The sequence below is a fragment of the Papio anubis genome, chromosome 13, assembly GCF_008728515.1.
Source record: "Papio anubis isolate 15944 chromosome 13, Panubis1.0, whole genome shotgun sequence".
In the NCBI taxonomy this organism is placed as follows: domain Eukaryota; kingdom Metazoa; phylum Chordata; class Mammalia; order Primates; family Cercopithecidae; genus Papio; species Papio anubis.
Window position 1 is genome coordinate 90,309,819 of NC_044988.1, and position 14,811 is coordinate 90,324,629.

Sequence of the window (14,811 nt, forward strand, 5' to 3'; positions counted from 1 at the left end):
AACTTTGTCTTCACTGTGTATAATTTACTGTTGGATTAATGCAATGAGTTATTAATTCACATGTTGTATTTTTCAGTTCTAGTTTGTTCATTTGATTTTTTAGATTCCAATTTCTATTGAAATTTTGCCTCTCTTCACCTATTTTGTCTGATTTTCCCTCTGTTGTATGAAAATACGAATTTTAGTTAAGTCTTTCTATGCTAACTCTAACATCTAGATCACCTAAGGGCCTGCTTCCATTGTTCATTTTTTTCTCTTTGGTACTGGTCACATTTTTCTGTCTTTGCATTGTCTAGTATTTTTTACTGTATGCCGGACACAGTATATAAAAGAACCAGAGGGGGCTCCGCTTTTATCGATTAGGCAGATATAATGAGAGAATTACTTCAATCCAATTGGAAGTTGAGGCGGCCTGAAGGTGGACTACAGTTTTAATATGAGTGAATCAACTTCTGATTCCTTACTATTTCTTGGTCATGGCCCTCTAAAGCTTTTGATTGAGAGCCCAGCAAGCCTGTGTCTCCTTGGCCCTAAAAGACTGTGAGAGATCTGTACCGGCCTTTGGTAATTTGAGCCTAGGTCCCACTGCATGCACCTTCAGAGTCTGAGAACATCTTGAGGGGGAGATAATTGAACGTCATAGCAGGCCCTCTCTTTCTAAAGGGATTTTGTCTCCTCAGCACAAGACTGAAAGAGAAAGAGATTTTTTTCTACCTTTCTGGCCCAGCCTTCCATCTTCTGCATAGTCAGCTAACATCCTGTGGAAAAGCTGGCCTTGTGTTTAGGGATCCTCTTGTTTCCAACCATTATGCAAGCCTTAAATGACTGCCAAAAACATTTCTTGTATCTCTTTCCTAAAGAAGAATTCCTTTGCGTGGATCTAGCTCATTCTTTGCCTTTGCTCGGAATCAGCAAATGTCCCCTGGAAAGACAATGGCTGGTGATCATCAGTTTACCTAGACAGAGTTCCAACCTTTCTGGAATTGTAGTTCCTATAGTTCTCCTTGTCTCCATAGGTGTGTGTATACATACATATATATACACACATATATATATATATATATATTTTTTTTTTTGAAATTTACATACTTTTTCAAGTTTGTTGTAGCAGGAGTTTGGCTTGCTGTGATCTATTACATCCTACTTAGAAGATAAAGGCCCTTCCAAACTATTTCAGAAGAATCAACCTATAGCTGAAAGATTTCCAAATGAAAAGAACAGTGGAATAATTACATGACAAAGTTAAGGAAAGTATGTACCTGTGAGGGCATCACAACTGGCAGACCGATTATTGCACTGGCAGGGCAAGCAGCCATTCTTACTAAAGCCATAATATCCATCTTGGCATCGGTCACATGTAGAGCCAATAACACCCACTTTACACTGGCATTTCCCAGAACTGCAAATAAAAGCAAAGACAATGAATAAAAGTAAATCAATTTAAAAGTTGTATTGCCTAACATCCCAGAAGGGAAAGAAAGCCCAGCTCATGTAAATCATATATACTTACCATATCTCAAAGCCTTGTGTCCAAAGAAATCACCTTTCAAATTCTGTATTGCTATTAAAAGCTGCCTAGTGTATTGCATAATGCCATTTCTTAGCTAACAAATAATTTTACAGAAAATTTAAAATGGAGGCATTTGAAAGCAGGAGTAATAATTATGATGATGATCATGATAAAAACAATGAGGTATCACTTATTGAGGGCTTGTGTAAATAAATATATTTTTTCTCTAATCCTCAAGGTAGTTCTACTTGGTGAGGGTCATAATACTTATTTTACTACCGAGAGAATTCAGATAAAGTTACTGTCCTCAGCTAGTAAGTCAAGTCTATTCACACAAAGCCAGACTTTTCCCTACCATACTATCTACTCCTAAGATTGACTCTAAATTGGTACAAGAAATTTGTCTGCCAAATAACTTGATATTCCTTAGGTATCAAGCTTCATTCTGTAGATCCAAAGCATTACAGTTCACCATCTATATAGGTCCTGACTGTAGTGATGGTGTTTATGCTCTGTCCAGAATAAATCTTGGTCTCTTTTCTCACTGCAAGTAAATTTCAGGTCTTTAACAAAAGCTGAGAAATCTTATTGCTTAAAGAGAAGCTGCAGCCTAACAAAGTCAAAGGTTCTCAGAGATATAAGCCCAAATATTTTGATGTTTAAAGCTTAATTAAAATTTGTACTGATCATAGATGTTTTTAAAAATGCAACAAAAATTTACATTATCTAATTTACACTATCAAACATAAATCTATGAATCTTAAGTAATTTAGCAAAGAAAAAAGAAAAGAAGCCACACACATATACACAGTCTTACACAAGAATATCCCAAGGCACTTAAAGATCTAGCAAATAAAATCTGTATTCATAAAAAATAAAATTCAGGAATATTTTATGACTCAATAAGAAGGAACCAATCAATCGAAGCTCCTCTACACTATCAGAAAATTATAAAGAACATAAAGTACCTTTCAAAGAATGGCTTACAACACTTCATTATTTCCAAGGCTTTTAAAATGTTAATCAAAATATGCTTACTCCTCATTCCTCTAAATACATTTATTCAGTATACAAAAGGATAAACAGTTACTTTCAATGATGGTATTTGCCTAACCCACAACCTATAAGAAGAAAAAGGTATTCCTTTTGAACACAAAATCACTTAATAATATTGTGTAACCATAATATAGCCAATGTTCCCAAAGCAGTCGCTATTCCTAAAGTGAGTTTTCCCTTCATAATTCTTGGGACACTAAAAGACTTTCTACCTGGAGGATCTGCTCCTTAATTGCTGATTTAAAAAAAAATCATGCGTGACTTAATGAATCCTGATAAAGTAGTTGTCTGAGTGTACATATCATGCTTTATTTTTTCCTGGGTGTTTTTTTTTTTTTTTTTTTGGTTTTTGGTTTTCGCTTTTTTTTTTTTTTTTTGAGAGGGTCTCATTTAGTCCCCTAGGCAGCAGTGGTGCGATTTCGGCTCCTGGGTTCAGGTGGTCCTTCTGCCTCAGCCCCCCAAGTAGCTGGGACTACAGGTATGCGCCACTATATCCGGCTAATTTTTGTATTTTTTGTGGAGACAGGGTTTTCCCATGTTGCCCGGGCTGGTCTCAAACTCTGGAGCTCAAGCAATCCACCTGCCTCGGCCTCCCAAAGTGCTGGCATTACAGGTATGACACATCACGCATGGCCAGATTTTAAAACAAGGGGAAAAAAAAGGTGCTTTTCTCTCTTTTAAAAGAAAATATAGGTCAGGCGTGGTGACTCATAGCCTTTATCCCAGCACTTTGGGAGGCTGAGGCAGGTGGATCACTTGAGGTCAGGAGTTCAAGACCAGTGACCAGCCTGGCCAACATGGTGAAACCCCATCTCTACTAAAAATACAAAAATTAGTCAGTGTGGTGGCGTGTGCCTGTAGTTCCAGCTACCCGGGAGGCTGAAGCAGAAGAATTGCTTAAACTCGGGAGATGGAAGGTGCAGTGAGCCAAGATCATATCACTGCACTCCAGCTTGGGTGACAGAGTGAGACTCCGTCTCAAAAAAAAAAAAAAAAAAAAAAATGAAGTGAGGAATTTTGGTTGTGAGGTTGCACTACTAGTGCTTTTGCATCATGTTATTCATGGTCCAAGGCCAATTTCTGCATGTATAAGAATTAAATTTATCAGGCATGGTGGCACATGCCTATAGTGCCAGCTACTCAGGAGGCTGAGGCAGCAAGCTGAGGCAGGAAGATCACTTGACACCAGGAGTTCTAGGCTGCACGAACTACTCCAACTGCAGTTAAACAGGAATAAACAGCTGGGTCCACTTATCTCAAATTAAACCTATCTCTCATAAAGTCCCATAGGCCAACGAAACACAGGAGACTAATCCTGCAACCACCCAATGGGTTCACCTTGCCCACTGCCTAGACAGAGCTGATTTATCAAGATGGGGGAATTGCAATAGAGAAAGAGTAATTCATGCAGAGCCAGCTGTGCAGGAGACTGGAGCTTTATTATTACTCAAATCAGTTTCCCTAAGTATTCAGGGATTAGAGTTTTTAAGGACGACTTGGTAGGTGGGGTGAAGTCAGGGAGCCAGAAGTGCTGACTGGTTAGGCAGGAGATGACATAGGGAATTGAAGCCATCCTCTTGAGCTGAGTGTGCCATGATCGTGCCTGTGACGATCCAGCCTGAGTGACATAGGGAGACTCTTCTCTCAAAAAAAGATTTAAATCAGCTGGGCACAGTGGCTCATGCCTGTAATCCCAGCACTTTGGGAGGCCAAGGCAAGTGGATCACGAGGTCAGGAGTTCGAGATCAGCCTGGCCAACATAGGGAAACCTCGTCTCTACTAAAAATACAAAAATTAGCAGGGCATGGTGGCACACGCCCGTAGTCCCAGCTACTCGGGAGGATGAGGCAGGAGAATTGCTTGAACCTGTGAGGTAGAGGTTGTGGTGAGCCAAGACTGCACCACTGAACTCCAGCCTGGGTGACAGCGAGACTCTGTCTCACAAAAAAAAAAAAAAGAAAAAAGAAAGAAAAGAAATCACTCAGCAAATATAAAGCTTTGCCTGTGTGGCTTCTTTCATAGAATAGAGACTTTACAACACTCCCTTTCATGGTCTCTGTTAAAGACTTGAATGCTTTCTGAAGCAAAGGTCAATGATATAAATGCAATGAAACCAAAAAAAGAAAAAAAAAAGGCTATTAACAGACCACTTATGCTTATCCATAGATTTGAAATGAAAGAACCAAATCCCACAGCTTCATAACTGGAGAATAAAGGTATAGAACTGGATTTTAAATAGAAATCAGACATCTATACTATTGAGATCAGCTAACAATTAATTTAAGATAAAATTAGCTAATCTGGTCTTAATGACATGTTGCTAGTAAAGATAGCACAAAAATTATATCAGAAAAAAAGAATATAGAATTATTCATAAAGGAAGCATAAGCACTGTGGAGTTATGTTGCATTAACTATGCAATACTACACATTTCTTAAATTATCCCAAAAGGGATTCTCAGATTTTCTTGTGGTAGTAATGCTCAATTATGGAATTTACATACTCATGGGTGTGAACAACTCCTGCAAGGTTTTAACACTTTAGAAAAAATCATTTTTTAAGTGTATATAAATAATAATATATTTTACAACACTAACAGTCATTACTTTTTCAAAAGAAAATTCTATGTATATTTTTAGGTATCACATTATCAATTTTAACTCAAGCAGTTACAGAATAACTTAAAAATTATACATAGTTCTTCCCTTTCTCTTTTTTTTGAGATGGAGTCTTGCTCTGTCGCCCAGGCTGGAGTGGTGCAGTGGCACGATCTCGGCTTACTGCAACCTCCGCCTCCCAGGTTCAAGTGATTCTCCTGCCTCAGCCTCCCAAGTAGCTGGGACTACAACAGGCAACCACTACCACGCCCAGCTAATTTTTGTATTTTTAGTAGAGACAGAGTTTTGTCATGTTGGCCAGGCTGGTCTTAAACTCGTGACCTCCAGTGATCCACCCACCTGGGCCTCCCGAAGTGCTGGAATTACAGGCATGAGACACTATGCCCAGCCCATAATTAATTAGAGAAAATTAATTCATTTGTGGTCATTTGGGAACTTTGCTTTTCCCCTTTCCTTCTTCCTCAGACAGCATGCATGTTGACACTCTGACATGAAGAGAATAAGAAACACAATAAAGAGATAATGAAATGTATCAGTTTTCTTCTTCCTCCACTTTTAAAAATGAACTTAAAAATAACTTTTTAAAGCTATTTTTAAATAACTAAAAAACAATTTAGTTTGGGAGGAGACTCAAACTACTAATTAAAATAGTCTGAAATCAGTAATAGCAAACTGCTGATTATAAACTCTCTCAATATATTAAAATCAAACTTTAAAAGGTAGCTAGAAAAAGTTTTTCCAGGCCGGGCGCGGTGGCTCAAGCCTGTAATCCCAGCACTTTGGGAGGCCGAGACGGGCGGATCACGAGGTCAGGAGATCGAGACCATCCTGGCTAACACGGTGAAACTCCGTCTCTACTAAAAAATACAAAAAACTAGCCGGGCGAGGTGGCGGGCGCCTGTAGTCCCAGCTACTCGGGAGGCTGAGGCAGGAGAATGGCGGGAACCCGGGAGGCGGAGCTTGCAGTGAGCTGAGATCCGGCCACAGCACTCCAGCCTGGGCAACAGAGCGAGACTCAGTCTCAAAAAAAAAAAAAAAAAAAAAAAGAAAGAAAAAGTTTTTCCGACTAGAAAAAGGAAAAATAAAATGAAAAGTTATTAAAAATTCTTAATTTCATGTCTGGGTCATGGTTTTGTAGAGGTAAGAAAATAACAGTTTCTCCTCTTTTGTTAAAACAAATTTAACAATTGGACTTTCTGGCAAAAGATTATCTGAATTTAGTGTTCTTCTGCCTTTCCACAGTTATGGAAAAGATCATTATGCAGTAAGCGAGGCTTCTGGAGGAAAAAAAGGATAGCTTTATTGCTGAAAACATTGGGCTATTATGCTAAACATTCCTTGTATTTTTGAGGGCAAATAGTCTAAAATATGTTTAGAGGAAATCCATATTCAGACAGAAATTCTTGTGGGTTTTTTTTTTTTTTTCCAGAGACAGAGGACAGTTTATTCCTCCCAACAAAAGCAGTAGCTAGAGTAGAGTATCAGCATTTGCACCATGTCCCCAAACCTCAATTCCCAACGGTCATGCAAAGAGGGCCAGTGATGCCTGCATATGAGGTGGGTTGTTACAGAAGAAGAACCCCAAACTCAGAGAATTCAAATCTTTTATAATGGACAGTGAGCTTACCTGATCTTTGCCCAGGAGGGAGACTTTATTTTTATTATATTGGACAGTGGCAAATCTGTCCTTTACCCAGAGGAAGATATTAGCTCTATTTTCCAAGGCAGTTTGCTATGCAAATATCCTTGAATAAATAGTCCAGAACAAGGCAGGGCCTCTGCTTGCAAAAGCACAAGAGACCTTTAGAGAATTGTCTTGAAACAATAACCACCTCTCAATGATACAATCGCTTAGTCTCTGTAAACTTTTCTCATGAGTACAACACTCCAGTCATGATGACTTTGTTTTGTTTTTTGTTTGCTTTTTGAGACAGGGTCTCACTGTGTTGCCCAGGCTGGAGTGTAGTGGTGCAATCACAGCTCATTGCAGCCTCAACCTCCTTGGCTCAAGAAATCCTCCCACCTCATTCTCTTGAGTGTGAAACTACAGGCATGTACCACCATGCCTGGATAACTTTTTGAAATTTATTTTTTTGTAGAGACAGGATCTCATTATATTGTCCAGGCTGGTGTCAAACTCCTGGGCTCAAGCAATCCTTCAGCCTCATTCTCCCAAAGTACTGGGATTACAGGTGTGAGCCACTGTACCTGGCCCAGTCATGATGATTAATCTGAACAACAGAGCCAAATCCTGCCTGTGACACATTTTAAATAATGTTTTATTGGAACACAGGCTGGGTGCAGTGGTTCATGCCTGTAATCCCAGCATTTTGGGAGGCCAAGGCAGGCAGATCACTTGAAGCTAGGAGTTCGAGACCAGCCTGGCTAACAGGGCGAAACACTGTCTCTACTAAAAATACAAAAATTAACTGGGCATGGTGGTGCACAGCTGTAATTCCAGCTACTCGAGAGGCTGAGGCACGAGACTCACTAGAACCTGGGAAGTGGAGGTTGTTACAGTGAGGTGAGATTGTGCCACTGCACTCCAGCCTGGGTGACAGACTGAGACTCTGTCTCAAAAAAAAATTTTGGCCGGGCACCTGTAATCCCAGCACTTTGGGAGGCCGAGAAGGATGGATCACCTGAGGTCAGGAGTTCAAGACCAGCCTGGCCAACATGGTGAAACCCCGTCTCTTCTAAAAATACAAAATTAGCCGAGCATGTTGGCACGTGCTTGTCGTCCCAGCTACAAGAGAGGCCAAGGCAGGAGAATCACTTGAACCCAGGAGGCGGAGGTTGCAGTGAGCCGAGATGGTGCCACTGCACTCCAGCCTGGGCAACAGAGCGAGACTCTGTCTCAAAAAAAAAAAAAAAAAAAAAAAAAGGAAAAGTTATTGGAACACAGTCATTAATTTACGTATTGTCTATGGCTATTTTCACTCTTTAATGTTACAGTTCAGTATACCTTGACTATCCTCCCATTGCTGAGTGGCCTTTTTTGCTATTATTTTTAATTGACAAATGGTAATTGTACATATTTATAGGGTACAGTGTGGTATGTCAATACAAGGCCTATACATATACTTTTGTATCTGTTAACCAACCTTTGGCTATCCTCCCCCTCCCCCTTTTTCTACCTTTAGTAACCACTATTCTACTTTCTACTTCTGTAAGATGAACATTTTTAGTTACCACATGAGTAAGAACATGCAGTATTTCTGCACCTGTCTTACTTTACTTAAGATAATGTTCTTTGGCCGGGCGCAGTGACTCACGCCTGTAATCCCAGCACTTTGGGAGGCCGAGGCGGGCAGATCATGAGGTCAGGAGATCGAGACCATCCTGGCTAACACGGTGAAACCCTGTCTCTACTAAAAATACAAAAAATTAGCCGGGCGTGGTGGCGGATGCCTGTAGTCCCAGCTACTCGGGAGGCTGAGGAAGGAGAATGGTGTGAACCCGGGAGGCAGAGCTTGCAGTGAGCCGAGATCACGCCACTGCACTCCAGCCTGGGCGACAGAGCGAGACTCCGTCTCAAAAAATAACAACAACAACAACAAAAAGATAGTGTTCTTCAAGTTCATCCATGGTGCCATGAATGATAGAATTTCATTCTTTTTTTATCACTAACTAGTGTTCCATCGCATACATTTCTTTATCCACTCTTCTGGTGATGGACACTGAGATTGATTCTGTATCTTGGTTATTGCGAAGTGCTGCAATAAACATGGGCAGGCAAATATCTCTTTGGCAAACTGATATCCTTTTCTGTAGATATATACCCAGTAGAGGCATTGTTGGATCATATGATAGTTCTATTTTTAGTTTTCTGAGGAAACTCCTTACTGTTTTTCATAATGGCTGTGCTAATTTACATTTCCACTAGAACAGCATATAAGAGTACCCTTTTCTCTGCATCTTTGCCAGCATTTATTCTTTGTTGTATTTTTGATAACAGACATTCTAATGGCGGTGAGATGACATCTCACTGTAGTTTTGATTTGTACTTCTCTGATGACTAGTGATGTTGAGTACTTTTCATTTGTATGTTTTTGTTTGAGAAACGTTAATTCAGCTCCTTCGCCCATTTTAAAAATTATTTGTTTACTGGTTGTTGAGGTGTTTGAAGTTATCTGGATATTAGTCTCTTTCAGATGAATAGTTTGCAAATATCTTCTCCCATTCTGCAGATTGTCTTTTCTCTCTGTTGATTGTTGCCTTTCCTGTGCAAAAGTTTTTTAACTGGATCCGATCCCATTTATCTATTTTTGCTTTTATTGCCTGTGCTGATAACGTCTTCATAAAATCATTGCCCAGACCACTGCCCTGAAACATTTCTTCTATGTTTTCTACCAGTAGTTTCATAGTTTTTGGTCTGGCATTTAGTTCTTTAGTCAATTTTGAAATGATTTTTATACATGGTGAGAGATAAAGGGGTCTAGTTTCATTTTTCTGCATATGGATATCCAGTTTTCCGAGCACCACTTATTGAAGAGACTTTCCCATTCCCAATGAATGTTTTTGGCACCTCTGCTGAAAATCAAGTTGGCTGTAAATACGTGGATTCATTTCTAAATTCTTTATTCTGTTCCATTCTTCTATGTGTCTGTTTTTATGCCAGTACCATGTTGTTTTGGTTACTATAGTTTTGTACTATATTTTGAAGTCCAGCAGTGTGTTGCCTCCAGCTTTGTTCTTTTTGTTCAGAATATTTGAGGTCCTTTGTGGTTCCACATGAATTTAAGGATCGTATTTTCTTTTTCTTTTTCTTTTCTGAGATGGAGTCTTGCTCTGTTACCCGGGCTAGAGTGCAATGGTGCAACCTCAACTCACTGCACCCTCCACCTCCCAGGTTCAAGCAATTCTCCTGCCTCAGCCTCCTGAGTAGCTGGGATTACAGGTGCATACCACCATGCCCAGGTAATTTTTGTATTTTTAGTAGAGATGGGGTTTTGTCACATTGGCCAGGCTGGTCTTGAACTCCTGACCTTAAGTGATCTGCCAGCCTCAGCCTCCCAAAGTGCTGGGATTATAGGTATGAGCCACTGTGCCCGGCCCTGTATTTTCTATTTCTGTGAAGAATGCCATAGATATTTTGATAGGGATAGCATTAAACCTGTAGATCACTTTTGGTAGTATGGTTATTTTCACAATATTAATCATTCTTCTCCTTCTCCTCCTTTTTTTTTTTTTTTTTTTCTTTTTTTTTCTTTTTTTGAGACGGAGTCTCGCTCTGTTGCCAGGCTAAAGTGTAGTAATGCGATCTCAGCTCACTGCAACCTCTGCATCCCAGGTTCAAGCAATTTGCCTGCCTCAGCCTCCCGAGTAGCTGGAAATACAGGTGTGTGCCACCACACCCAGCTAATTTTTGTATATTTAGTAGAGACAGGTTTTACCATGTTGGCCAGGATGGTCTTGATCTCTTTACCTGGTGATCTACCTACCTCAGCCTCCCAAGTACCCAGCCCACAATATTAATTCTTCCAACCCATAAACATAGAATATCTTTCAATTTTTTAAATGTCCTAATCAATTTCCTTTCATCAGTGTTTTATAGTTTTCCTTGTATAAATCTTTCACATTCTTGGATAAATTTATTCCTAGGTGTTGTTTTATTGGGGGGAGAGGAAGCTATTTTAAATAGGATTGGTTTTCTAAATTTCTTTTTCCACTATTTCATTGTTGCTGTGTAAAAAAAAAACAAACTGATTTTTTATGTTGACTTTGTATCCTCCAACTTTACTGAATTAATTTATCAGTTCTAAGAGCTTTTTGGTGGAGCTTTTAGGGTTTTCTATATAAAAGATCATGTCATCTGCAAACAGACAATTTGATTTCCTCCTTTCAATTTGGATGCCCTTTATTTCTTTCTCTTACCTTATTGCTCTGGCTAGGACTTCTGGTATTATGTTGAACAGGAGTGGTGAAAGTGGGCATCCTTGTCTTTTTCCAGTTCTTAGGGGAAAGCCATTCACCTTTTCCCCACTCTGTATAATGTTGGTTGTTGGTCTGTCATATTGGCCTTTATTATTCTGAGGTATGTTTCTTCTATGTCTATTTTTTGAGTGTTTTTATCATGAAGAAATGTTGAATTTCATCAAATGCTTTTTCTGCATCCATTGAGATGATCATATGGTTGCTGTCCTTCATTCTGTTGATTGATGTATCATGTTTATTGACTTGCATGTGTTGAACCATCCTTGCATCCCTGGTATAAATCCCACTTGATCATGGTGTATTTTCTTTTTAATGTGTTATTAGATTTGGTTTGCAAGTATTCTGTTGGGGATTTTTGAGCCTATGTTCTTTAGGGATATTGGCCTGTAGTTTTTTTGTGTGTTGTGTCCTTGTCTGGTTTTGGTATGAGGATGATGCTAGCCTTATAGAATGAGTTAGGGAGAAGTCCCTCCTCTTTGATTTTTTGGAATAGTTTCAGGAGGATTAGTATTAGTTCTTCTTTGTATGTTTGGTAGAATTTGGCTATGAATGCAACCAGTCGGCTTTCCTTTATTGGTAGGCTTTTTATTGCTGATTCAATCTCATTACCTGTTACTGGTCTGTTCAGGTTTTCCATTTCTTTCTGATTCAGTCTTGGTAGCTTGCATGTTTCCAAACAAGTAGAATTTATCCATTTCCACTAGGTTTTCAGATTTCTTAGCATACAGTTGTTTGTAATAGCCTCTAATGATCCTTTGTACTTCTGTGGCATCAGTTGTAATGTCTGCTTTTTCATTTCTGATTGTATTTATTTATGTTTTTTTCCCTTTTCTTCTTGGTTAGTCTAGATGATGGTTTCTCAATTTTGTTTATCTTTTCAAAGCCAACTTTTCATTTAGTTGATTTTTTGTAATGCTTTTTAGTCTCAATTTTAAAATTTTTGCCCTGGTCTTTATTGTATCTTTCCTTCTGCTAATTTTCAGTTTTGTTTGTTCTGGCTTTTCTAATTCCTTAAGCTGGATCATTAGGTTGTTTATTTGAAATTTTGCTAGTTTTTTAATATAAGTGTTTATTGCTATAAAGTTTCCTTTTGATACTGTGTTTGCTCTATCCCATAGCATGTTATGGGATGCTGTGTTTCTATTTTCATTTGCTCCAAGAAATTTTAAAATTTCCTCATTGATCCAGTGGTCATTCAGGAGTATATTGTTTAATTTTTGTGTATTTGTATAACTTTCCAAAGTTCCTCTAATTGTTGATTTCTAGTTTGATTCCATTACAGTCAGAAAAGATACCTGATATAATTTTAATTCTTTTAAATTTGTTAAGACTTGTTTTGTAGTCTAACAGGTGGTCTATCCTGGAACATGTTCTATGTGCTATTGAAAAGAAAGGATGTACATTTTATAGCTTTTGGATTAAATGTTCTGTCAATGTCTGTTAGGTCCATTTGGTCTCAAGTGCAGTTTAAGTCAAATGTTTCCTTGTTGCTTTTCTGTCTAGATGATCTGTCCAGTGTTGAGACATTAGATATTGGGTATTGAAATCTCCAACTATTATTGTATTGGAGTCTAACTCTCCCTTTAGATCTAATATTATGTATATATGTGGGTGCTCAAGTGTTGCGTACATATATATTTACAATTATTATATCCTCTTGCTAAATTAATTCCTTTATCGCTATATAATGACCTTTTTGTCTCTTTTTACAGTTTTTGACTCAAAGTTTGTTTTATCTGTTTTAACTCAAAGTTGTGTTTTAGGCATAGCTATTTCTGCTCACTTTTGGTTTCCATATGTGTGGAATATCTTTTTCCATAACTTTACGTTCAGTCTATGCATGTCTTTACAAGTGAAGACAATTTCTTGTAGGCAGCATACAGTTAGGTCATATCTTTTTATCCATTCGGCCAGTCCACATCTTTTAAGTGAGGGATGTAATCTGTTTACACTCAAGGTTATTACTGATAGGTAAGGACTTACTGCTGTCATTTTATTAATTGTTTTCTGGTTGTTTTGTATATCCTTATTTCCTTTCTTCCGCCTTTATTGTTTATCATTGATGTTTGTTGGTTTTTTTGTAGTGATAAGGTTTGATTCTTTTCTCTTTCTCCTTTGTCCATCTTTTCTACCAGTGAATGTTACACTTTTGTGTTTTTTCATAATAATTATTATTGTCCTTTCACTTACAGATGTAGGATTCCCTTGAGCCTTTCATGTGAGGCTGGTCTAGTGGTGATGAATTCTCTCAGTTTTTGCTTGTCTGGGAAAGACTTTATTCCTCCCTTATTTCTGAAGGATAGCTTTTCTGGGTATAGTATTCTTGGTTCACTTTTTTTTTCCTTTTAGTACCTTGAATATATCAACCCACTCTTTCCTGGCCTGCAAGATTTCTACAGAGAAATCTGCTGTTAGGTTAATGAAGATTCCCTTATACATGACTTGACACTTTTCTCTTGTTGTTGTTAGAATTCTCTCTTTGTCTTTGACTTTTGATAATTTGACTATTAAGTGCCTTGTGTGGGACCTTTTCATGTTAAAACTATTTGGGGACCCTGAGCTTCCTGAAACTGAATTTCCATATTTCTCCCCAGACTTGGGAATTTTTTAGCTATTATTTCATTAAATAGGTTTTCTATGCCTTTTCCCTTCTCTAGAACTCTCACAAAACAAATACTTGTTCACTTAATGGTGTCCCATAAGTCTTGTAAGCTTTCTTCACTCTTTTTCATTCATATTTCTCTTTTTTTCCCTTTGACTGGGTAATTTCAAATGACCTATCTTCAAGTTCAGGGATTCTTTCTTTTGCTGGATCAAGTCAGCTGTTGAATCTCTTGTATTTTTTAATTCACTGAATTCTTCAGTTGCAGGATTTCTGGTTGGTTCTTTTTTTATGATTTCTAGCTCTTTGTTGAATTTGTCATTCACATCATAAATTCTTTTCTGATTGACTGAACTACCTGTATTTCCTTATATATCATTGAATTTCCTTTAAAATCAATATTTTGAATTCCTTTTCTGGCAATTAGTTGATTTCCTTTTCATGGGGGTCTGTTACTAGAAAGTGACATTCCTTTGGTGGTGTCATGTTTCCATGCTTTTTCCTGCTTCTTGTGTCCCTGTGTTGATGTCTGTGCACCTGGTGGAACAATCGCCTCTTCCTCTTTTTTGAGATGGAGTCTCCCTCTGTCACCTGTGCTGGAGTACAGTGGCACAATCTCGGCTCACTGCAACCTCTGCCTCCCAAGTTCAGGTGATTCTCTTGCCTCAGCCTCCCAAGTAGCTGAAATTACAGGTGTCCATCACCACGCCTGGCTAATTTTTTTGGTATTTTTGTAGAGATGAGGTTTCACCATATTGGCCAGGCTGGTCTTGAACTCAGAGCTCAAGTAATCCACCCATCTTGGCCTCCCAAAGCGCTGGGATTACAGATGTGAGCCACTGTGTCCAGCCTACCTCTTCCTAACTTTCTGGAGTGACTTCCATAGATAAGGACTTTCATCTGCAGTTGGGTTTTAGTTTGCTGGTTGAAAAGGAGGTGGTGATTCTGTTTCCAATAGGTTGCGGTGGTAGAGTCTTCATGCAGATTCTTCATCTTTATTCAATGTCAGCAATAACTGTAAGCATCTCAGTGGCATAGGCTATACACATTTGTGGCAGCGGTGGCCAGAAATTCATAATACTCAAAAA

General features: G+C 38.6%; 1 protein-coding gene across 2 annotated transcripts in view; it reads right to left on the reverse strand.

Moving 5' to 3' along the window:
• MEGF9 (multiple EGF like domains 9) overlaps nucleotides 1-14,811 on the reverse strand; it is a 114,978-nt gene that overhangs the window by 22,135 nt on the left and 78,032 nt on the right. For both annotated transcript variants that reach the window (XM_021927211.2, XM_003911303.5), the window contains exon 3: nucleotides 1,260-1,399. In XM_021927211.2, coding sequence (XP_021782903.2) covers nucleotides 1,260-1,399 — 140 coding nt within the window. The remainder of the gene's footprint in view (nucleotides 1-1,259; nucleotides 1,400-14,811) is intronic.